The sequence below is a fragment of the Macaca nemestrina genome, chromosome X, assembly GCF_043159975.1.
Source record: "Macaca nemestrina isolate mMacNem1 chromosome X, mMacNem.hap1, whole genome shotgun sequence".
NCBI lineage: Eukaryota > Metazoa > Chordata > Mammalia > Primates > Cercopithecidae > Macaca > Macaca nemestrina.
The window spans coordinates 148125196-148151014 of record NC_092145.1 but is presented as its reverse complement, the minus strand read 5'-3'; the positions used below and the strand labels follow the sequence as shown (position 1 = coordinate 148151014).

The 25819-nt window shown below is 39.5% G+C and overlaps 1 protein-coding gene across 14 annotated transcripts in view; it reads left to right on the top strand.

Annotated features, from left to right (window-relative positions):
- The window catches only part of LOC105478121 (FERM and PDZ domain containing 4), a 924449-nt gene that overhangs the window by 866675 nt on the left and 31955 nt on the right, over window positions 1-25819 (top strand). For all 14 annotated transcript variants that reach the window (XM_011735128.3, XM_011735133.3, XM_071089202.1 and 11 more), the window contains 4 exons: window positions 8846-8891; window positions 17435-17539; window positions 19968-20075; window positions 24055-24186. In XM_011735128.3, the coding sequence (XP_011733430.2) occupies window positions 8846-8891; window positions 17435-17539; window positions 19968-20075; window positions 24055-24186 (391 nt within the window). The remainder of the gene's footprint in view (window positions 1-8845; window positions 8892-17434; window positions 17540-19967; window positions 20076-24054; window positions 24187-25819) is intronic.

The following is a 25819-nucleotide window of genomic DNA, read 5'->3' as shown; positions in this document are numbered from 1 at the left end:
ATGAAGCAGGTTCTTAGAGACCTACAAAGAGATTTAGACTCCCACACAATAATAGTGGGAGACTTTAACACCCCACTGCTGATATTAGACAGATCAATGAGACAGAAAATTAACAAGGATATTGAGGACTTGAATTCAGCTCTGGACCAAGTGGACCTAATAGACATCTACAGAACTCTCAACCCCAAATCAACAGAATATACATTCTCAGCACCACATAGCACTTATTCTAAAATTGACCACATAATTGAAGTAAAATACTCCTCAGCAAATGCAGAAGAACAGAAATCATTACAGTCTCTCAGACCACAGGGCAATCAAATTAGAACTCAGGATTAAGAAACTCACTCAAAACCACACAACTACGTGGAAACTGAACAACCTGCTCCTGAATGACTAATGGATAACTAACAAAATTAAGGCAGAAACAAGCTATTTAAAACCAGTGAGAACACAGACACAACTTACCAGAATCTCTGAGACACAGCTAAAGCAGTGTTTAGAGGGAAATTTATAGCACTAAATGCCCACAGGAGAAAGCAGGAAAGATCTAAAATCGACATCCTAACATCACGATTAAAAGAACTAGAGAAGCAAGAGCAAACAAATTCAAAAGCTAGCAGAAGACAAGAAATAGCTAAGAATTGCTTTCTAATTTCTTTGAAGAACCCTGAAGTACAGGAAGAATAAAGAATTCCGTGTGTGCATGTATATACCTACGAAGTGAGAGTTCAACACCGTTTCACTGCACCTTATTGCCTTTCTCTCTAAATAAAAATACTGCACATCCATCTTTCAAGAAGTTACTTTAGAATGCTATTTCACTGCTTATAAAATGCTTTGATATATAATCCTAAATTACCTCTTTGTGTGCCTTTTAAAAGCCTATCATTTCACCCTTCACAGATTGATTATTTACTTCCAGTTTTGAAGTTTTAAAATTGTACAGTTAACTTGTTTGGACTTAATGTTTCTAAAGCAAGATTCTCGAATTCTGACATGAAATATCTTCCTATATATCTTTGTTATTTGATTTTTATTTATTTTTATTTATTTATTTATTTTGAGACAGAGTCTCGCTCTGTCGCCCAGGCTGGAGTGCAGTGGCGCAATCTCGGCTCACTGCAAGCTCCGCCTCCTGGGTTCACACCATTCTCCTGCCTCAGCCTCCTGAGTAGCTGGGACTACAGGCACCCGCCACCACGCCTGGCTAATTTTTTGTATTTTTAGTAGAGACAGGGTTTCACCGTGGTCTCAATCTCCTGACCTTGTGATCCGCCCACCGCAGCCTCCCTAAGTGCTGGGATTACAGGTGTGAGCCACCGTGCCTGGCCATGTTATTTGATTTTTATTTTGTTTGGTTTTCCCAATATCTGAGGAAATCTCAATTCCCATGATGACTGTTAAATTAGTATCAGTGTCTGGGTTCATCAAGAGATCTATTTAAGTTGGTCTAGAAAAAAAATATACACTAGCACATGCCAATATGATTATATATTAAAATTTTTAATGGCATAAATATAAAATGAGAAAGGCATTTAAAGAAAGATGTCAAAGTATGCTGCTCTAAAAAACAGAGAACACCAGCCTTAGCTTCATTGTTTAGAGAGATTGTAATACTGGAAACTCTACCTCATTGGAAGCTGGGCTTCTTCCTCACATAGCTTTGCTTTCTGCATCAAATGACATCCAATGAAATCATAAAATGGTATATAATGCCAAAGCATGGTCTAAAACCATTGATGCTGGGTGTCCCAAACATGTTTCAAGGGACTCTCCATGAAAAAAGGATAAGAATAGACCTTTGACAAAGAAATGAAGAGAGAGGAATTGAAGGCAAGTTTGACAAGAGTGGTTTAGGGTAGGATAGACTATATTCCCCTGCAGAGATCAGCACTGTGATTCAGGGATGAAAATGACATTTTTAACAAACTCAACCATTTAAAAAATATTGTCACAACAATTTGAAATTAATCTTCAAAAGCAGAAAATTTATGTGGAATTTAATATGAAATAATAATTATCTAAATGTAGTTATAACTGGATTCTTAATGGTCTCTAGCTATTTTTAGGCCATCCCAGAAAGAAGTTAATTTGATGGCTTAAAACTGTCGTCTTCTATTCCTGATTCTAATCATTCTGTCGAGGCTATTTTTAAATGGTGTAGGTCATTGTTTTGTTTTGTTTTTTCCTCCTAGGATCTTTGGGTTAGGAATTTTAAGGGATCCGAAACATTATAGAGTTAATTTTTCTTGTTTGGCAGGTTATAATTACATAATTATAGACAAGAAAAAAAGAGCAGAAAAGCATGTCCCTAGTCCTGGTGATAAATAACATATTGGAATATTTTATTTCAATTCAGACAACTTCATTTATTCATTAAATAGTAAAATTGAAGTCAATCTAGATTATGTTTCAAGTAATTTACAAAGCATTACTATAGCTGTAAAGACTTTAAATATAATCAACACACTTTGAAAAATAGTTTCCATTTTCAAATTAATAAAGTATACTGAGCAGTCCTTCTTCCAGAATTTCTTGAAAGAAATTCTGCATAAGGTTAAGTCATGAATGGAAACTACTTTTTTTTTTTTTTTTTTTTTGAGCTGGAGTTTCACTCTTATCTCCAGGACTGGAATGCAATGGTGCGATCTCGGCTTACTGCAACCTCCACCTCCTGGGTTCAAGCAATTCTCTTGCTTCAGCCTCCAGAGTAGCTGTGATTACAAGCATGCACCACCACACCCAGCTAATTTTTGTATTATTAGTAGAGACGGGGTTTCACTATGTTGGCCAGGCTGGTCTCAAACTCCTGACCTCAGGTGATCCACCCGCCTCTGCCTCCCAAAGTGCTGGGATTACAGGCATGAATGACCACGCCCAGCCTGAAACTACTTTTAAGATACATAGGGATTACTAGGCTAGAAGTCTCTTTATTCATGTGGCAGGCAAAATATAAGATGGACCCCAGTGATCTCTGCCACTTGTATTCATAGATTTGTGTATTTCCCTCTCTTTTAGTTTGGGTGGGGCCTGTGACTTGCTTCTAACCAATAAAGTATGGTACAGGTGATGGGATGTCCCATCCATGATTATGTTACATGAGATTGTAGCTTTCATCATGCCAGCAGACTCCCTCCCTTGCTGGCTCTGATGAAGCAAGTTGCCACGTCGGTGAGATGGGGAGATCCACATGGAAAGGAACTGAGAGTGGCCTCAAGCCAACTACCCACAAGGAACTGAGGCCCTTGGTCCAACAGCCTAAAGAGGATTTTCGTCATGCCAAAAACCACTGAAGTGAACTTGGAAGTGAATCCTTCCCAATCGAGCTCCCATATGGGACCCAGCCCTGGCCAAAACATTGCAGCCTCAAGAGAGAACATGAAAAAGATGACCAAGCTAAGCCATGCTCATATTTCTAACTCACATGAACTGTGAGATAATAAGTGAGTATTGTTTTAAGCAACTAACTTTGTGGGAATTTGTTATGCAACACTAGGTAACTGATAAAGCTAATGTCTATAGTCGGCGAATAATGATCCCCTGAAAGATGTCCTCATCCTAATTTCCAGAGTCTGTGACTTTCTTTGCAGATGTAATTAAGTCAGAGATGAGTTGATTATCTTTGACTATCCAGCCGGACCCAATATAATCACTAGGTCCTTTTAAGTTAAAGAGGAAGTGAAACTCAGGGAGAGATTTGAAGATGCTACTGCTGGTTTTGAAGATGAAGGAAGCGACCATGAGCCAAGGAATACAGGCAGCCTCTAGAAGTTGAAAAGGCTCCAGAATGAGTGCAGCCCAGCTGACACCTTGATTTTAGCCCAGCAAAACTCATTAGAGACTTCTGACTTCCAGAAATATAAGATAGTGCATTTGCATCATGTTTAAGCCACTAAGTTTGTGGTAATTTGTTATAGCAGCAATCGGAAGCTAATACAGGGTCTATGCTTATTAGCATCAAGGATGACTAAAAAGAGTCCTTCTCCAGGGCCTTGCCTGCTCCTAACAACTACTGCACTGAAGATGTGCATATCAGCTTCCCTTTCCAGAATTGAACAAATAAATTCAGTGCCACTGAGCATTGCTGTAGAGAAAATTAGCATTTGTCCCACAGCTTTATGGGCCTATTCATTCTCCCACCCAACCTACCACCTTACAGTTTTTTGTCTGACAATTATCCCTTATTCTCTTGTTTACTGTTTTATTGTTTGGTCTCAAGATTCTAAGCCTCTCTGTCTTAGTCAAAGTGTGTTTGGACTCAAAGAATATGATCTAATCAAACCAGTTCATCATGCTAACTGACTTTAAACTATACTACAAGGCTAGAGTAATAAAAACAGCATGGTACTGGTACCAAAACAGATATATAGACCAATGGAACAGAACAGATGCCTCAGAAATAGCGCCACACATCTACAACCATCTGATCTTTAACAAACCTGACAAAAACAAGCAATGGGGAAAGGATTTCCTATTTAATAAATGGTGTTGGGAAAACTGGCTAGCCATATGCAGAAAGCTGAAACTGGATCCCTTCCTTATACCTTATACAAAAATTAACTCAAGATGGATTAAAGACCTAAAACCATAAAAACCCTAGAAGAAAACCTAGGTGATACCATTCAGGACATAGGCATGGGGAAAGACTTCGTGACTAAAACACCAAAAGCAATGGAAACAAAAGCCACATTTGATAAATGGGATCTGATTAAACTAAAGAGCTTCTGCATGGCCAAAGAAACTATCATCAGAATGAACAGGCAACCTACAGAATGGGAGAAAATTCTTGTATTCTCTCCATCTGACAAAGGGCTAATATCCAGAATATACAAGGAACTTAAACAGATTTACAAGAAAAAAACAAACAACCCCATCAAAAAGTGGGCAAAGGATATGAACAAACACTTCTCAAAAGAAAATATTTATGCAGCCAACAAACTTGAAAAAAGCTCCTCATCACTGGTCATTAGAGAAATGCAAATCAAAACCACAATGAGATACCATCTCACACCAGTTAGAATGGTGATCATTAAAAAGTCAGTAAACAACAAATGCTGGAGAGGATGTGGAGAAATAGGAATGCTTTTACACTGCTGGTGGGAGCATAAATTAGTTCAACCATTGTGGAAGACAGTGTGGTGATTCCTCAAGGATCAGAACTAGAAATACCATTTGACCCAGCAATCCCATTACTGGGTATATACTCAAAGGATTATAAATCATTCTACTATAAAGACACATAAACACGTATGTTTATTGTGGCACTGTTCACAATAGCAAAGACTTGGAATCAACCCAAATGCCCATCAGTGATAGACTGGACAAAGAAAATGTGGCAAATATACACTATGGAGTACTATGCAGCCACAGAAAAGGATGAGTTCGTATCCTTTGCAGGGACATGGATGAAGCTGGAAACTATCATTCTCAGCAAATTAACACAAGAACAGAAAACCAAACACTGCATGTTCTCATTCATAAGTGGGAATTGAAAAATGAGAACACATGGACACAGGGAGGGGAACATCACACACCGGGACCTGTTGGGTGGTGGGGCACTAGGGGAGGGAGAGCATTAGGAGAAATACCTAATATAGGTGATGGGTTGATGGGTGTAGCAAACCACCATGGCACATGTATACCTGTTTAACAAACATGCATGTTCTGCACATGTTTCCCAGAACTTAAAGTATAATCCAAAAATAAATAAGTAAAGAGACACTGGGAATAAGTAGAGCACGCAGGTCTTGGAGGGTGCAATCATAAGGCAACTATGTTCTTTCCCCCATTGCCCACTTATAACAGCTCCCCAGGGCCAGTTCCTCCAAGCCCTCAACCAAATCTCAGGTGGTTCCCATAAACATATTGAATAGGTTCAAAAAGTGATCCAGTCACTTGTACACTTGTAATCACAATTTGTAATCTGTAATTGCAACATTTGATTGTCATGTAATAGTCAAAACTTCCAACTCCACAAAATTCCTCCCCTGTGCCTAGTTCAGGCCTAGGAAGCCTGCAGTGGGTTAAGGGGCACTGTCAATGTTTTCTCTACTGCCCCAGCATTCAGCTCCTTCCAGATTGAAATGAGGCCAAGATGGTGAGGTAAAAGGCAAGAAAGTTCTCACTTGATTGGCACCAGTGTAATCCAGCATTACTTTCTTCTATCCATGGAAGGTGATGTTGGTGGACTCTTTCCTTGTGGTTGCTTTCATGGATTCCTGGAAGATTTCTTTGTTGAGTTACTCCAATTGTAGCCCCCTTGTGTCAGGCAGAAAACAACGGCTGACTATGCTCAATGCTCCTTGCATTCTGTATATTTCTGCGAAGGCCCTCTCATCCCTCAAAGTAGCTCAGTTGATCAGGAGGTCCCAGGCCAATGTTTCTACTGCATCTTCCAAGAGTCCCATACTTTGGGCCTGCCTCAGTGTAAGGGTGGTAACTGCACAAATGTAGCCTCTGCTCTTTGAGCATGTGCTGCTTCTGACAGCCTCTTCCTGTTGCCTTCTTTTCAGTTTGTAATGAAGACATGAGTCAAATCCCAAGATGAGTAAGGGGTAAGGGTTACAAACTCTGGTTTTCAACACCTTTGAAAATCTTGCAGCACCCTTCTTTGGCATGTGGGAATGATTGGCATGTATTGGCATGGGGCCTCAGCGGAATCTGTCTCAGTTCATCTTAGCATCCTGTAACATATGAACACATATGGCTTCTGTCTTTTTTTCCACCTCGGTTTGGATTAGGAGTCCTAAGGGATCTGTAGTGCTATGGAGTTAATTCTTCTTGTCTGGCAGATGATGATTATGTACTTAAGATGAGAGAAAACAAAAGTAAAAGCTCTTTCTCAGAATGATCGTTATCCTACTGAGATCATTTATGTGAATGATTTTATTTCTAGCAAAATGGTGAACAACCAGCCCTCAGAAATGGTGGAAACCAGGACTCTTCAGGGGATTACTGGCATCTGTAATCTTTACTCTGGTGCTCAGTCATAAATGTGACTTGGCTCCCAACTCTCAGTCTCTGTGTCTCTTAGTTCTGATTCTGGAGATAGGAAATCTGATTGGCTCATTCCAACATTCAGGTCCAATGAGCTGGGTGCAGAGAATGAGTTCCCAGGACCCATTGCTTGCTCCTGAGGACTCTGGGAGCAGACTCAGACAGGACAAGCCAGGCAGGGCAGGTTGTTCCACTAACGTGGCTGCCACACTCACACATTCTTTGGTCAATGGGGTTATAGAGCATTTCTTATCTGATAAACGTTTCTTGTTGCCTGTGAATGAGGAAAATTTGAACAAAAACTAAGAAACAGTGCTTTGCTTCTGTTTGTGTTGCTTTCCACATATTTGTCTCATATCTATTATCCTGGAAATGGACACCCAGTTTGCCTCTGACACTTCACCCCCATGCATTCTGCTGCAAGGAACATCCTCATCCATCTCCCCTTAAAGACTAGCAGCAGAATTTTTGGGGGGATATAAAACCAGAGTGGACTGGCTGGGTCACGGTGTTTGTGACACTAGAGTTGACCTATTGAAGCTAGATTGCCTCCGCAAACTGCTACACGTGTGTATATTCCCACCAGCAATGCAGATCCTTCATCTTATCCACTGAATTCTCATTTGATTGCGCTGTTGCTCTGTCTACTGCAATCATTGGGCTCCCTGCCAGCCTTGGTGATTGGGAACTTGTGGGAGCAGACAGGCCACCATCAGCACTGTGCTACCTTCCTGCCCCCACCAGCACCATCATCCTAAGTGTTCTGAGTCTTCCTGGAGTTTTAGTTCTATTACTCCTTTCCCTGCCCTCTGGATTCCTCTCTTCCCCTACCCCACTCCCTACTACGTGGTCCAGCCCAGTCAGAGTGAGTGGGCCGAGCCACAAATCAGTTAGTGCTAGAAGTGCGATTTGCAGTGACTTCTTCCAGGGAACAACCTTGCAAAAGATGTCCTTCCCCTTACTCATGTGGGCAATAAATCAGAAAAGCAGGTAATTAATTACAACCTAAAGTAGAAAAAGTCAGCTCTTCTTCAACAAAATGGCAGCTGACCTTTCTCCTAGTCGTGATTTAAAAAGGAACAAAGAAGGGAAGAAAGAAAAACTATTATAATCCATAACATGAATTTTCCTCAAGGGTTTGAGTTACTTGGAGGGAATTAGATAAACCATTATATTACATTGTTCTGCTTTTAGCCATGAAGTGCAGCCTATTGTGAGTAATATTTCCCAACCAGTGCCTGTCTGAAATATTTATCAGCCCAGGGTCCTAGCATTGTGACCAGGGACTTACTAAGCCACACAGTATGGGAACCGATGTTTGCTGGGATGCTATTTTTTTCATAAGATACTAACAATAACATTTCTCTTTTAGGATGCTGATACTGAGAGGTAATGATGCTCCATGAATTGATAGAATTTTTAAAAATCTCTTCCCCTGGCAGAAAACTACAGAGAAATTTTTAAGCAGCAAAGAAAAAATAGGCTAAAGGAAAATCAGAAGGGGAGAATCAATTCTGAGAGCAGCAAAAAATATAGAGACTTAGTTGATGCTTCTAAAACTGTTCTTCCCTTCCTGGGTTTTATTTTAAGGTCCTGCTGTTTGGCAGCACAGATAATATTGCCCAATGTAAACTTGCTAGGAAGCTTTCAATTGGGCATTTTGTTAAACTCAGGAAACACTTCATTTTGGCTTTTTGTGTGGTCTGAAAGCCTACATCTGAGCTATTTGATTTACTCTACCCTGGGAGTCCAGGGAACATTCACTAATGTTTTGAAAGAAAACTCTTACTGGTTAGAGTCCGGGCTCAGTGCATATCATAAATATGTTTGTTTTTCTCTCTTACAGAAGCTGCAAAGAATCGATACTCCTCACTGTCATTCAGCCTTACCCTGTAAGTGTTCTGTGAACAAAAGTGCCACTTAATGTTCTCAGGCTTCTTGTTTCTTCTGCCCACTCCAGTAAAACCATGATGATGAATAACAGCAGAGAAAAATAACATGCACTCACAATATGGGTTCAAAAATCTTGACTATTTTTGTACTTTATACTCCATGTTAGCAAAGTCATTCATTGAAGAGGAAAGGGAGTAATATATTTTCTAACGTTCTTGAAAGACAACCAGCTGTTCCAGTCCTATGCAATGGTCACATTTGTAAATGACACTAAACTCAAGACCTTCTTACGGTTTCCAGCTTAAGAAACACAAATCTCATGAGACTATCTAATTGTAGGAGGTCAATGCACAATTGTTATTCTTATCCCCAGCTAAATAATTCTGTAGAGAACTGGATATTTTAGCAAAGCTTGCTTTAAGAGTAGATATTTTATGATATATGCTGTCAGAATTTGGTTTCAGCCATCATGGTTTGGAGGGTGGAAAGTGATTTACAAACTGGACAGTTCTTGTGATTAAAAAAAAAAAAAAACTTTATCATGGTATAATCTGCGTACCATAAAATTCATCCATTTTCAGTGTACAGTTCTATGGTCTTCATAAAATCTACTGAGGTATGCAACGATCACCCCATCCAGTTTGAGAACATTTCCATCCCCCCAATAAGATCCCTGTTCCCATTTACAATTAATCCCTGTTCCCACACTCAGTCCTAGGCAACCACTAATTTCCTTTCTATTTGTATAGACTTGCCACTGCTTGCAAATTTCATACGTTGTCAGCTGAACTAAAACTTACCAAGGCAAATTCCTTCAGATTTTTCCCAAAATGGTTCCTGTCAGTCTGACCTTCATATGGAGTGGCAGTGATTCCAGCCTGCTTAAGCTCCTGTTTTCTTCCCCATAGAGTTGGAGCATTTAATTTCTACATCAATTAAAGGGCTCTGGTATTTGCTGATCTCCATCTTCTGACCAAACTCTTCATTTCCCCTGTCCCAAAAATTTTCCCCTAAGCTCTGTGGGCTAGGCATTTTAGACAGGAAATAATAAGGATCAAAATTCTGATAAGACCACAAATAGAACTAACCAAAACAACAAATTATGCCATCTAGGATGTAACTATGCATATTTATATTAAAAGCTCAGTTTAATATTGACTGCTACTGTTAACTCCATCTCTTTGACAGAACTTACACACATACACACATATTGGGATTTGAAAACTAAGGAGGCCCCAGGATGTTAGAGAACCATGACTTGAGATCTAGCTTCTAGCTCCCAGCAGTATAACAAAAGAGTCAGCAGTGACTACCTTAACTGCTCAGAACCTTGGTCTCCTCATCTGTCTGATTCTGAGATTCCTTCCATATGCTTCTATATAAAGTACAGCTGGGCTGTTTTTAGATTGCTTTGGTTAACCAAATTGTCGTTTTCACTTACTTCAAATCTATCCACACTTCTTGATTTGTTTGCAGTGGACAAATTCAATTTGGGTAAAGTCAATGTAAATGTCTATAATAAGCATTAAACAACTATAAATTGAGATTGAACAAGTATAAATTGAGATTGAACCACTTTAAATTCCTGATGGAACTTCACATTTGCACTGTCGTTCCCAAATTCTCTTTCTATATTTTATAATCTACTAGAAATGCAAGATCAGGCAGGACCTTTGTTTTTTGGTTTTTGTTTGTTTGTTTTGCAATGTGGGATACTGTTTTACCTCATGCAGTAAACTTAGAAAAAGAAAGAAGAGTTTTACATGTAAGTTTATGGTTGTGTCTTGTGGCTTTACTTGCTGTTTGCCATTGGAGTCCATGTGACTTGTTATTCATTTGAATGTTGATTACTAGCAGTGAATCATGGCACTTCCTTTTAAAAGATAATCTGGAATTTTCTAGGAGTTCCAGTGGCTCTTGCCATTGTGCTACATTGAAAGGCAATACTTAGCCACAATATTTAGGAGGAAGCGTCTCGTATTCTTATAGCCAACAGCTGTACCTCTGCTCCAGAGTTACTTTCCCCTTGCCCAATCACTGCAGACAAATTCTCATCTTTGACTTTCCTTTGACCACTCTCCTTCGAAAAATGACTCCAGTCCTACCACCTCCTCGGCCTTGCTAAATAAATCCTTCTCAGCTTTCAAGTCTCAGGCCAAATTCTAAACACTACCTCAAGGTTTTTCAACCTTGGTATTGTTGACATTTGAACTGGAGAGTTCTCTGTTATGGGGACCTATCCTGTGCATCGTAGGATGTTTAGCAGCATCCCTGGCCTGTACCTAGTAGATGCCAGTAGCACCCTCTCCCCAAGTTGTGGCAAACCAAAATGTCTCCAAACATTACCAAATGTCCCTTGGGAGCAAAATTACTCCCAGCTGAGAACCACTGTCCCACCTAAAGTCTTCCCTTAACTGTTCAAATCCCAAGTGGCTCTTCTCTCCTCCGAGTTGTAGAAGTTGAAATAAAAGAATTAAAACCACAAAGTTTCTTAAATAGATATCAGACATGGATTGGACAGCAGCTGGGAAAAGACAAAACTGCAATCTTTTATTTGCAAAAAAAAAAAAAAAACTTATTGAGTTTCACATATTTGTTAAACATCTTCTCAGCAATCAGGATTGACAAACAGAAACAGATGAGCCAGCAGACCAAAAGAAAGTCCGTAAGTTCTACTTTTATTACAGACAATAAAAATTAGCATTTTAATTTCTTTTGCAACTTGCTGGACAGCATTTTTTATGTTGTATTTCTTCTGCATAAGGTCCAGTAAAGATAGACAGCTAATGTTTATACCTTCCAGTCATATTCCACATGTGCCCAAGGTACCCCAACATGACCCAACCACAGAAATTGATCTCCAATGAGACCCAGGTCAAGGAGGAATGGGGTGAGAGTTTTAGGATCCCTGAAATTCTTTGATAAGAAGTAATTCTTAATAGGTTGCTGCATTTTTTTAAAAAGTATTATGGTAGGCTTTCCCCGCCACCATGATTTTTACTGTTTTTCTTGGGAAAAAAAAGTACTAAGTGGAAGTACAGAAAGAAATATAGATGCAGAAAAACGTGTTGGCAAACTTTTCCCACAGAGACAACCAGTGTAAATATTTCGACCTATTTCCTTCCAGTCTTTTTTTCTATGCCTTAGTTGAGATCATATTGTACATGTAATTTTATTATGCCTCTTTTACTAAATATATCATAAACATTTCCTATGTCATCAAAAACTCTTCATAAGCATCATTTAAATGGCTGCAAAACATTACGCTGAACCAAGATTTCCTTAACCAACCCACATCATTAGGCCTTTTGCATCGTCTTTAATGTTTTGCTATTATAAATAATTCTGAAAAGAAAGTCTTTAAGTCTTAATCTGTAGTTAGTATTTCCCCAGGATGGAATTTTAGAAGGGGAATTTCTGGGTTACTCATGGGTTTTATTTGTTTGGCTCTGATACGCCATCTTCTTTCCTTGTACTGTTATCCTTTTTTATTATAGATCTTTCACTGGCCAGCTCCTTCCTTTTTTCCTTTGACTCTGCTTTCTACAGTTTCCAAGTCTAGAATTCCAAAGCCAATCTTACCTGAGACAGAGAGTATTTAGAGTTTCTATGGCTGGACACGGTGGCTCACGCCTGTAATCCCAGCACTTTGGAAGGCCGAGGCGGGCAGATCACCTGAGGTCAGGAGTTCGAGACCAGCCTGATCAACATGGAGAAACCCTGTCTCTAATAAAAATACAAAATTAGCCGGGCGTGGTGGTGCATGTCTGTAATCTTAGCTACTCGGGAGGCTGAGGCAGGAGAATCACTTGAACCTGGGAGGCAGAGGTTGCGGTGAGCCAAGATTGCACCATTGTACTCCAGCCTGGGCAACAAGAGCGAAACTCTGCTCAAAAAACAAAAAAGAGTTTCTACAACTTCCCCTCATGCAACCCCAACTCAATGGGACTTGAGCTAAGTCATTCTCTCAGTTCTGGTGTACCGTGAGCTGGCATAATTCACATTGCTTTAGGTTTCCAAAGAGCTGAGGGACCTGCTTTCCTGCCTCCAACTTCCTAACTACATTTTATTGTGTTCCACACAGCTGAGAGAGGCTACACACCTCCTCATGGAAACCCCAGTGTAGCACATTCTATCAGAGCCCAGACCATATGTCATACTGAGCATGCCAGCCTAATTTCCAATGGAGAACACCTGTGAGTCTTTGCCTGCAGGCTCTTCCTGGGCCTAGGAGCATGCTCATGGAGCAGGCCACAAGTGCTGAGGAATTATCACTCCCAGAAAGGCTGTTTTTTGTGTTCTCTTACATGGTGGTCAGTCAGGTGTAGCCACAAGAGGGGACACAGGAGAGGTGCAGGAAAAAGAAGTTTTTTTATACTCACAGGTCCTAGAGAAACTGCATGCCAAGAGGAGGGGTCACATGAGAGGGAGCACTAAGGGAGCCAACTCAACCAACCAGGTGGGGTAGAGCCTGTGGGCAAGTGCCTTTATCAGGGGGTCAGGGTGGAACACACAAGAAAAGTGCAAGGGAATTTCTTTGATCTGTTTAAATGTTACTAAGTCACAGTCAGGGGAGGGTGGGAAAGGGTACTTGTGGCAGGAGCCAACTTTATCACACTGGTGCACCTGGTTGCCTGGGCAGGGTGCTCACAACCTGTTTGTGGGGATGTTGAGGCAGCAGGAAAATATGAATTTTGAAAACTTACAATACAAGGAGACGCTCCATCAATGATTGACAGGAACTGGTGGATAAATACCCCAGCTCCCTCTCTCCTCAGACAGTATAACACTGAGGCATGTGGTCTGCCTTGTTTCCCAGAGGTTCCCAGCAGGAGTAAGCTCCAGTTGCCTATAGTGGTGCCTTAGTAACAGCAAATGCTTTACTGGTTTATTCTCCCTTCCTGCCTGCCTTTCCCACTCACCTACCTGGGATTCCTGTGAGCACCTCCCAAATCAGCTACCTGCTTGTGAATCCTTGTCTTAGGTCTGCATTTTGGAGACTCCAAACTAAGCCAACCAGTAATGTAGGCTAGTCCTCACCAAATGTTCTCTCAATACCTGATATATAAGTAGTACTGTAGAGCTCTAGGAATTGCAAGTTCAAGACCTTGCCCTTCAATTTCAGAAATTAATCTTATTTGTGTAATTTTTTCAAACTATGTTCTAGTAACTTCTAAGAGCATTCAAAAGCATCAGGAGCATTCCACACACTATTGTGGCCATCTTAGCAACAGCAAATTTGGAAAAAGTACAGGGGTTGATTAGGGGCCTGATAATCTTAAAATTAATTAACAGTAGGAGAATCTGATTATTCAAAATGGTAATTACTTGTTATTTCCACCACAGGATATGAAGTGCTTGTGATCAACACCTACAGGTTGCTCAGAATTAATTCAGCAGGCTTTCAAGTGGTATACATTGTATATTTTTTGAGAAACAAAGATAAATCTGTGTTAAAACTATAGTCATGACTGGTTTACATTACCCAATATACCACAAGTAACTCTAGCCAGTGGAATAAGCCAGTACTTCGTTGATTCTCATTAAGTAGCCTTCAGACTTGGAGAGCCTATGTAGTTGTTATCAAAAAGTAATTTTCAAAACGTTTGTCAATTTTATGAAATAGTCACAAACCCAGAACAAAAATAGTACTTGTTATGAATTCTTAGTTAGAAGTTTATCCCGAGTCTGTTGACTTCAAATTGTGTATAAAATAATATTTACTTAACAACCGTGGCTATTTAGTTTCCTTTCTGGTCTTCCTAAATTAGCATGTTTCTCTTTATGGCATGGTAAATAAATACAGGAATGAAGTTACATAAGATGGGCATGCTACATATAGTTAGAGAGAGGAGATAGTACATAAGGTTATTTGCCCCTAAAGTAAATAGCCCCATATTTATTGGCCTCAGCATGGCTAGTAAATATGGGGCTATTTACTTTAGGGGCAAATAACCTTAGGTATTTTCATGATCCCTGGGAACACCATGGCACTCTAAGGTTATATCAAATGATATGCATCCGAAAACTCTGTACTTTTTATTGAATCAAGGAATTGGGTAGAACACTTTAGAAAAATATGGCAAAATATAACATTTAAAAATTGAGATGCACAGAGGAATAAACCTCGGTATCTGGCACACTGAACACATGTGAAATATTTCGCTCCCAAACAATGCTGGAGAAGTGGGGTGCAACTGCATTAAAACATCTCATCTAATTAGTAGTGTCTGTTCTGGGTAGCTTTATTACAGCTGCTTCACTTGTGCTCAACTCATTGTGCCAATGTAAATACCACCTGCTTAAAATCATTACAGGAGAATAATGTTTTCCCTTCAGCTAAAAAATGACATATCAAAAGCAAATGAACTCACCACTGTATGATTTGCTCATTAATCATTACTAAAGTTGGCCTATAATTACAAAGATACTGATGAGAACACCCTGTCACATCACTTCAGCTCTGCAGCAGGACTTTTAAAAGTCATGTTGAGCATGTTTAAAGCTATTATTTTGGTTTATTGCTATTGTTTGTTTGTTTGTTTGTTTGTTTTTTTAAAGAGGGCAGCCATTCTCTTAAAACATCTTGCATAAATGGATGAATTCAAGCTCTGGGAGACAAATCATCCATTTATCCAGTCTTCTAAGACACTACTCATAGCAAAGGATGGGATAGGTGTGGAGGGGAACTTTAGAAATAACAGGATTCTCCTGGTATTAAAGCAAAAACTCCATCCAGGAATACACACACACACACACACACACACACACACACACAGGCATACACACATGCACACACAGGCACCCCCCACACACTTTTTATTATACTTTTTTCAACAGCTTTTTTATTACAGTAAAATACACATAACATAAAATATACTATCTTAAACATTTTAAAGTGGACAATTTAGTGGCATTAAGTACATTCAAAATGTTTTACAACCATTGTCACTACCTAGTTCCACAATTTTTTCATCACCCCAAAAGGAAACCCCATATTCATTAAGTATCACTCCTCATTCCCTCATTCTCCTCCACTCCCAGCCTGTGGCAACTACTAATCTACTTTCTGTCCCTATAGATTAGCCTATTCTGGACATTTTCTGTAAGTGGAATCATACAATATGTGGCCTTTTGTGCCTGGTGTCTTTCACTTAGCATAATATTTACCAGGTTCATCCACGTTGTAGCATGTATCAGAACTTCATTCCTTTTTATGGCTGAATAATATTTCATTGTACAGATGGACCACATTTGATTTATCTATTTCATCATATTGCTTTTTGAATTTAATTGATCTTAAGTATACTTGTATTTGACAAGAATGAGAGTCCTTTTTTAAATTCATTTTACTTTGAAAACCAAAGTATAGGTCACCCTATTTGGCTTTCGTGCCTCTAGATTAGTACAATAAATAGAGGGTTAAGCCTCTGTGTTGTTTCTAGAGTCAATTATTAGAATTCTCTGAACAACAGCCTCAATGTATTAAGACTATATAGCATGGAAAACATTAGTTTGAACCATAGGCAATTGCCAATATTTGACCATTTTCGTTTATAAAATAACAATTGTATGATTCAAACTATTTACCTCTGTATTAGGTTTCATAGAGAATGTAATTCTTTTTAAAAATAAACAAACAATGCCTTCAACATAGTAGATATCTACTAGGTGTGAGTTCCCTTCCCCTTAGGCTTCTTTAAAATTATGCAACAATAGTGATTCTCAGATAAAGTGACTTTACCAAGATCATGCAGCAAGGGATGCCCCAGTATCACAGCACCCTTCTAGGCAGGTTCTCCCATTGTACTTCCAATTTCTGAGGAAGAATTGTGCTACATGGCCCCTCTTCCCAATAAAAGAAAGGAGAGGATCATAAGGCACAAAGAGCCCATAAGATGAGGAAGAATATGAAGTCAACGTTCAATTGTAAGGAAAGGTCTCGTTTCTACCCTCCTCAGTAAGATCACAAGATCACAAGTTACCAAGAAGAGGCTAAAACTCAGGTTGCAGGTACATAAAGCATGAGTGCTTGAGAAAGAGAGAGAGTACTTGTCTGCTCACATGCCCATATGCCCTTAATGTGAATAACAATGGGATTATGAATCATTTTAGGACTATCAATGACTCTTCTCCACCTCATTAAAATAGATGATTAATGATCAATTCATCATAAACCCAACATTAGATCTGACTACCACCTCACCTTGAACACTGTGCTGAAAGCTCTCTATTAAAAGCAGGGTTTGTGTGCTTTTGCAGCCATTGTTTTAAAATATCCCTGGAAATGTGCTCAGTTAAAACTGGAACATGGTAGTGGTAGTTCTGATCTGGTGACTAAATCAAACTTACTAACTTATAGACATGACAGAGTTTTGACTGAGTCTATAATTTGCATTTTGTCCTTGAATCGGACATGTACCAAGCATTTTATTTTTTAGCAAAATTATTGCATAACTGGGAGGATAAAGATGGAAAACAACTGTTACAAGGTTTGCATTATGTTACCAGTAATCAGATAAAATGTTTTCTTTTCTTCTAGTCTCCCAAATCAGCATTTATTAGTGCTGCAAAAAAGGCAAGATTAAAGTCCAATCCAGTCAAAGTACGCTTCTCTGAGGAAGTCATCATCAACGGCCAAGTGTCGGTGAGTTTACAGTTGCCTGCTTTGTGACTCAGGGAAAGTCAATGAGGCAGAAGCTTTGTACTCAAACAAAGTCAGTAGTCCCACTGGAATGATTGATCTGAAATTGGTCGTTGGTTTTTACAGAGGTGTCAAATCTCAAGGTTGTAAAGGGCTTGAGAGATCATCAGGTTGGGCCTGAATCTCCTCTAACATGGTCAGAATATGTGGTAGTCCAGGATTTCCTAGAATGCTTCCAGTGTCAGAGACCTCACTGCTTTGCAAAGGAGATCATATGATTTGGATCAGTGACACTGCCTCATTCATACTCAGTAAAATATGCCTCTTTGAAACTTCCACCTATTTCTTCCCATTCTGCTAACTAAGCATTCTTCCATATGATAGTACTTTATGTATTTTTGAGAAAGGTATTGTGTTTCTCCTTTTTACTTCCCCAGAAAAGCTTAATCTTTCAATTAATCAGGCAAAGAAGTTAAAATGATGGAAAAATTTTATGTAGGCAACAAGAACTGAAGAAATACTGCCCACATCTCCATAAATAGATCCTGATAGAAATCATTATTACTCAGGCACTTAATTGATCTTCAAAATGAATAATGCAAATATCAACAGGATGTTTTCTTTTTGACTTTTTCTCCCAAAAATTTACTGAAGTGTTTTCAGTTTTTAGAAAACTATCATCCAAGGCACTAATATTTTTTGGACCTTTGAAATGCCAGAGCATTGCTGTTCTGTTGGTATTGTTTAAATAAATCCATGAGGATAAAATCTCACCTACAATATATTCATTATTGGTCACAAACTCTTCTCCGAGGTTGGTTCTGGATCTGAATCTGAAAATGTAGGCCTGTACATCCTGGGCAAGGCACTCATGCTCCAAGTGTCTTCGAATCAAAACTTACTGATCTAGGGCTGCCCCACTTGGGGTCCAGCTATTGTGATGCTTGTGGGGAAGGCTGGAGGCTGTGGCTTTACTGCCCTGTGAGCATGGTCTGTTCTGTGCTCCTCAATGCATCCCATCACTCTGGATGCACGGTCACTGTACATTATTAATTTGCAACAAGAGTGTCCCAGCTGAAGGGTGGAAGGTACAGAGGAATCAATATATAGTAGAAAGTCATCTGAAACTTTTCTGCCCAGAGCTTTCGAGCATGTAATTGCACAACCAGGTAGTTTACACATCTTTAGAAAGAATATGATTCTAGAAGCTGCTACAGCAGTGTCAGTTCATCCCTGGATATAGCAAGACTCCTGCAAGTCAGCTGATGTGTGAGGACACCTCTGAGGATAATCATCTCCTGAAGCCTCCATGGCCTGCCACAGGTTTGTGGATGGCAGGGATGTTCAGTCATGTGGATGCTCCTCAGACTTCATGACTGTCTTCATTTCCAGTTTACTCTTGCTCTTCTGAGTCACTGAGTGCCATTTCTTCTGGACTGGGATCAAGATTTATTCAGTGACTTGGGAGCAAGACTATGCGGGAAGTCCACAGAAGCAGAAAGGAGGGGGAGGAAATTCAGGAAAAGAAATAGGAAGTGAAAGGCAGGAGGCCCATTATGGAAATACTTAGGGACTGAATTCTCCCTGACACTGGCAAATCCCTGAACATCTTGCCTTCAGTTCCCTCACGTGCAAAACAAGGGATGTGTGCACTCATGACGCTGAGTTCTCAACTCCTGGGACTTTATGACCAACTACATGTGAATAACTCAGCTCACTCCTGGGACTTATAGAACTCATTAAGTGTGCCCTCTTCCTCCCTCTTTCTTCTCTCTCATCTCTCACTACTTCCAATGAAAGAAAAAATGCAAAGAAATAACATTTCTATTGTTTGCTTTTTGTCATGTTTCAAGCTGGCATCTTTTTCTGAGTTATTTCTAGATTATGATCTTGTTCATTATAGACAATGTTTTACTCTCTTAACACACTAAGCCATTCCTTATCTTTTCCCTTGGAGTTTAAGAACCATTCCTAACTGAGTGAAAATAGTTTCACAAAATAACTTTATACCTGAAGCTTATTTATGCTGGTGACTCACTGTCATGACACTGCCAGGCACCCACAGTACCTCATCAAACAGCATCATTGCTGGTCTTTGTTCTGCTCAAGACTTCCTGCCCTGCTTAGGTCTGGGCTTGTAGTTCCAAATGTCAAAGCCTAATTACAAAAGAATCATGTCTGCAATCATGTGTGCCAGTGGGGAATCTTGAGTTTAAAAAAAAAAAAAAACCTCATCTGATTGACTTTCTGATGAGCAAATGTATTTTGCTATGAGCAACTTAACTCACATATCACCAAAGGAATGCCTTGGTTGGCCTTAGAGAGTTTGATTGTTTTTTAATGCCGTGTTTAGAATAAACTATAGATGTGCTGCTACTGCAAAGAGAAGAGTCATAATTTGATCAACTTATACCCCCCACTTTTTTAACAGGAAACTGTTAAGGACAACTCACTTCTTTTTATGCCAAATGTTTTGAAAGTCTATCTGGAAAATGGGCAGACCAAATCATTTCGCTTTGACTGCAGCACTTCCATTAAGGTAAGATGACCTGGTAAACTCTGTACCCAGACTCTTTCAGGTACAACATGCAGGACACTGTGAGCCATTTGTAGCTGTATCTTCTTTCAGAACTATCCCTTTATTTCTGCAATTTTGTTGATTGCCTCCATATAATGTAGTCTGTGAATACTTCAAACCAAACCAAAACCAAAAGCTTAAACTAAGAAGGTTCTGCTCTTTTATTTCTCTTGGTGTTGCAAAACAATATAATATACTGTCAGTGAAGAAACACTAGAGCTAGTCATTTTAATGCAACTACAGATTAATTAAAATAGTGTGACTATCACCAAGGCGGCTTGGCACCCTGCCCAAGGCCAGCATGATTTCTCAGCAATATCAGCTCTCAGAAGATTAAGATGTTAGCTATTAATTGAATATCTGCTACTTTGGTGTCCAGCAAAAAACAAGGGGTAAAATAATGTAAAAGTAACATTTACTTTTAATTTCTGTAACCAATTTCATGGTAATGATGCATAAAGAGGGAGAAATGAGGCCTACTTCTTAGAAGAAGGGCTAGAAAGGAAGACTCACAAAGCAATCCTATTCTTTCAGAGCCACAGGTGAGTTTTAGATAATAGGTATTATAGCAAAGCATACGGTTTTTTTTCCCCACATGCTTTCTTCCTGGAGAAGAAAAGTACAGAGCCTCTTCCTTTTATTGGACAAAAGTGTATTCAGAAATTGATTGCGCCCTAATGCTTCATCAGCCTAAAATAGGCTTTCTTCACATGGCACAGTAAAAAAGATTTTATGAAGGTAAAAGAGTACCTTGTGATGATCTGTACAATAATCTATCAAGAGAATATCAACCCTCTGTTAAAAAATGTCTGTCAATATCCGACCTCTAATTCTTGTTGATTTTTTTAATTAATCAGCATAGACCTCACACGTAGAAGCATTTCTGCAAAGACCCACTCACTGTGTATTCTTACTGTCATTATACCAGCAAGCAGCTTGTTTTGAATTGCTCTAAGTATGTAGTAGCTTAATAGGTCATGCAGTGGAAAATATTAGATTGATGTTGGAGCATTAAATCATCCTTAAATCATTCCAGATGAAATATTAACTTCCTTCATACAAGACTTCTAATTTTAAATGGTGATGTCTGGAAAGGACTTCTTCCCTTTTTCCTCATTCATTATCAATTTGTGGTGAGATATTAATGTAATTATTGATCAACTAACCCAAGAGTAGGCAAACTTTTTCTGGAAAGGGCTAGATAGTAAATATGTTAGGCTTTGTGGGCCATTTGATCTCTGTTTCAACTACTGAACTCTGTCATTGTATCAGAAAAGTAGCCATGAACAGGTGGGTTTGGTTAGTCCTTAAGACAATGCTTGGTTTTGATAATTCACTCAAAGGACTCACAGAACTCAGTAATTTGTTATACTCACAATTACAGTATATTATAGCAAAAGAATACAGAACAGGATTAGCAATGGGAAAGGTTCATAGTCAGGGCACAGGAGAGATAGAGTGGAAAGGCTCCAGATGTCCTCTTCCAGTGGATTTGTAGAGATAATGCTTAATTCTCCCAGAAATGATGCGTGACAGTATGCATGAAGTACTGCCAACCACAGACGTTCACCCAAGCCTTGGCATCCAGAGTTTTTATTGGAGGTTTGCCACATAGACACAGCTAACCACCTGCATGGTTGACCTTAGTATTCAGTCTCTCCAGAGTTAGAGCTGATATTATATGGCCCAATGTTCTCACTATAAATCAACTGTTAGCATAGACTATCTGGTATGGCCCAAGACCACTCAGTAAACAAAAACACTTCTATCAGACAGGACAGTCCAAGGGCTTACAGGTTACTTTCTAAGAGTGGGAGCAAAAGAGCAAATTTTTCTTTAGGCAAGGCAAGGTTAATCTGTTACTGCACAGTCAATATGTGAACAAATGGGCATGGCCAGATGTAACCCACGGGTCATAGTTGGCAGACCTCTGAAATAACCCACAGAGCTACATTATTACAGCTCTCTCTGACACCATGGCCTTGTTTTGTGTTGCCAACTGGTCAACTCCCTGCCACTGGACTCCCTACCCCACCTGAAGACCTAGGTAAAGACTTGAATGCATTTCTTAACAGAAATAAATCTAAATTTAAGAAAGCCCGTTGTTCATTCCCTCCAGCCTCTTTATTACGGAACATATGTAAGACTAAGTTTGATTTCCCTGAGGATTGCAGATGACAATGAGAAGACAGGAAGAAATGCAAAGAGTTCACATCAAATTCAAGTTATCTTATCTTATACCTAACAGCCTCATTATTACAATAGACACTGGCTGGTAGGTGTAAAGTAGAAATAGTATAGTTATGAAAGGAATATGACATTGTGTAACAAAAATTGCCAAAATTCTTGCTGCAGAATTACAATAGGGAAAAACTATTGCTATTGATTTTCCAGTGTCCTCCCTGGTGGTTCAGGAAAATGCTTTATAAAGTATGTGTTGTCACACAAAGGCTGGTTTTGTTTTCTCTTTCCTGGGCTTTAAGAGAAAATTATAAAGCAGGGAAATCTTTTTTTTTTTTTTTTGAAATTCAACATAGTCAAGGTATTTCTCTTGAATGATTTTTTTCAGGAGTGGGTGGATATGGGGATCTTTGATTTAACGGGGCCTGAAGAAATTGAAAAAGGACCACAGAGAAGGATCAAAACATCAGAAAAGTCAGTAAAAGAAACTCTAAGTTTTCACTCTAAGGTTTCTTGATCTTGGCACTGTTGAGATATTAGGCCAAATCATTCTTTACTGTGGGGCTGTCTCTGCATTGCAAGATGTTGAGCAACATTTCTGGCCTCTACACACACCACGGCAGTAGTATTCCCACTATTGTGACAACCAAAAATGTCTCCAGAAATTTCCAAATGTTGCAGTGGGGCAAAACTTCCCTATAGAATTTTGAGCATCTGAGTATAAATTATCTTTGAGGGATCATTTACCAGTTTTCAAGTACATGAAAAAAGTATAGGTTGAAGAAATTAGTTTTACATTGTAGTAAATGTGTGTGTTTGTATGTGGAACACCTTTCTGATCATAAATGCTTAATCCTATAAAAGATTGCTGACAAAGCTTGCTCATTCCACCTTCCCCAGAGATGTAAAATAAATATATGTATATTACTATGGTGCCCTCACTCTGTGCCAAACAATGTTATAATAAATGCTTTGTATGTGTGAACTCATTTAATCCTTATATCCGTTCTGAGATAAGCATTATTATTATCCTCAGTTTACACACAGGGAAACTAAGATACTTAGCGACTAAATAACTTCCCCAAAGCTGCACAGCTAGTAAGTAGTAGAGCCTGGATTAGAAGCCCAGCTGTTTTCTTAGCCTGCATTCCTTACAACCACTACACTGCTCTTTCAGAAGGGAAGCCAGGGTCAGCAAGCAGATATTTCAGTCTTCACAGTCTCTGTTGCAACTACTCAACTCTGCTGATGCAGCACACAAGAGCAGCCATAGATTTTAGATAAACAAATGGGTATGACCATGTCCCAATAAAACTTTATTTACAAAAGCTGATGGTGAGCTAGTTTTGGCATGCAGGCCATGTTTTCCAACACTTGGAGCAGACCACTTTCAGAACTGGTTTAATTGCTACCCCATTTAGAAGAAAGGAGAATTGAACTGGGTATACTGCACAATCTATTGACAACCTTTCTATATCAAGAGCTTACATGATATTAAGCTCCTCCTCCAGCTATTTACCTTGTTAAGTCTCTGTTTTGAACTCCATAAAGATTTTGAATGATAGAGGAGGCCAGGAAAAGGGCAAGAGAAGGAAGACTTCATTTCTGTATCTTTTTGGAGCATTAAATTTCAGAATCAACCAAAGGTGTAAAATTTCAAAATTGGCAGCCTACGTGTGTAACACTTTTCAGTCATGGTAGACTCCACAAGATGGCGGCCTTGATTTTGGTCTCATCATGTTCATGTTTCCTCTGTAAGGATGTCATCTTAACCCTTCAAGAGAAGCTCTCCATCAAAGGCATTGAACACTTCTCTCTCATGCTGGAGCAGAGGACAGAAGGGGCTGGAACGAAGCTGCTCTTGCTTCATGAACAGGAGACTCTAACTCAGGTCTGTGAAATCTCACCCTCAAGTGATGAGGCTGCTGGTTAGAGCAGAGGTTGCCCAGTCCAAGATTTCTCCCCCACTCTAATCCTGTAAATGTATTAATTGTATCCCTGGGTATCCTCTGTAAAGGAAGTGCTGGCATTCTTAATGCATTTTACACCTCAAGGTCATGTTTCCCTTTCTGCCCATCTTTTGCAGACTGTCAGTTAGTCTCCCAACTAGATTTGTCATTCAAAGTCTCACCAGCAGCACATTGAGAATACAACTCTGTAAAATTATATTTTATGTGATTACAGTGACCTGTTCACCTGTTTTGGTCAACAATCTCTTGAAACCATTAAAAAGAAGTGGTTTCTGGGATTATTTAAATTAATCCAAAATCATATTTAATTGTTTGAAATTCTGAGTGCACACTTAAGACTATTTTTGGAAGCCTGAAATCTCTGCCCCAGTCCTGCCCGCTATAAATATATGATCTACCAATGTGTCCCAGTTCCTGATTACCAAGATGCCACCCCCATCTGTTCCCTGGGGAGAAAAGCAGGCTGCTTGGCTGCTGAATTCAGCGCAGCACCCTGACTTTTCTTGTGACAGAAGCAAAGTCTTTGTTAAATGTATAAAAGATTTCAACAAATTCCTCTTCCATAGGAGAGATCAATGATAACAGAACTTTATGGAGAGGTGTAGGAGAGGACACCAGGAGGAGAAGCATCAGATGCTGCCAGCTGGATGGAGTGGCAAAAACTGTTGTCACACTAAAGTGCTTTTTGGTTGTTGTGTATAAAAGCTGGTGTCCCACACATTGAGTCCTGCAAATATCCCTGATTCTCTTGATTCAGTCCAACTTTTTGTAATAGATTAGTTCAAAAGTTGCCATCTGTGTTGATTTATATTCCTCTACCTAAACTTGGCCTATTATTTCCATCAAGTTTTTGTTTTGTTTTGTTTTTTTGAGACAGAATCTCACTCTGCTGCCCAGGGTGGAGTGCAGTGGTGCAATCATAGCTTATTGCAGGCTTGAACTCCTGGGCTCAAACAATCCTCCCACCTTAGCCTCCCAAAGTGCTGGGATTACAGGAATGAGCCCCCATACCTGGACTCTATCGAGTCTAAATCTACCTATAGATATTTTAAATCACTTATAATGGTTATTATTTAACCTGTGCCAAACACTCTTGGAAATAAAGGACTTATTTTATGCTTCATTACAGGGGCACAACCCCTGATATACAGAATCTGTCATGTGAAAGGTCAGTGTCTGGATCTGAGTTCCCCTGGAAGCAGAACTTAAGGATTTGAATGCATGTCGTTTGTTTGGGAAGAGATATCTGGAAATACCCACAGAGGAATGGGGAAGAGAGATGAGAAATATTGAGAGGCCAGTAAAGAATGTATTATCAAACCAGTTTCCACTGTGGGTAACTGGAGCTCAGTCCTACTGGAGAGCATTGAAAGACAGTGTAGGACACACCTCAGAGGTATCCCACTGAGAGGCGAGGGAACTGGGACGTGTGCCTACCGACATGCTGTCTGTTATTGATAGTGGGCTGCTCTCTTGTTATTCGGGTTTGCCTTGTGCTGTCGAATGGTCACAGGTGTTTGCCGTAAATACCCTTCAGCTTATAGCAATAAATGC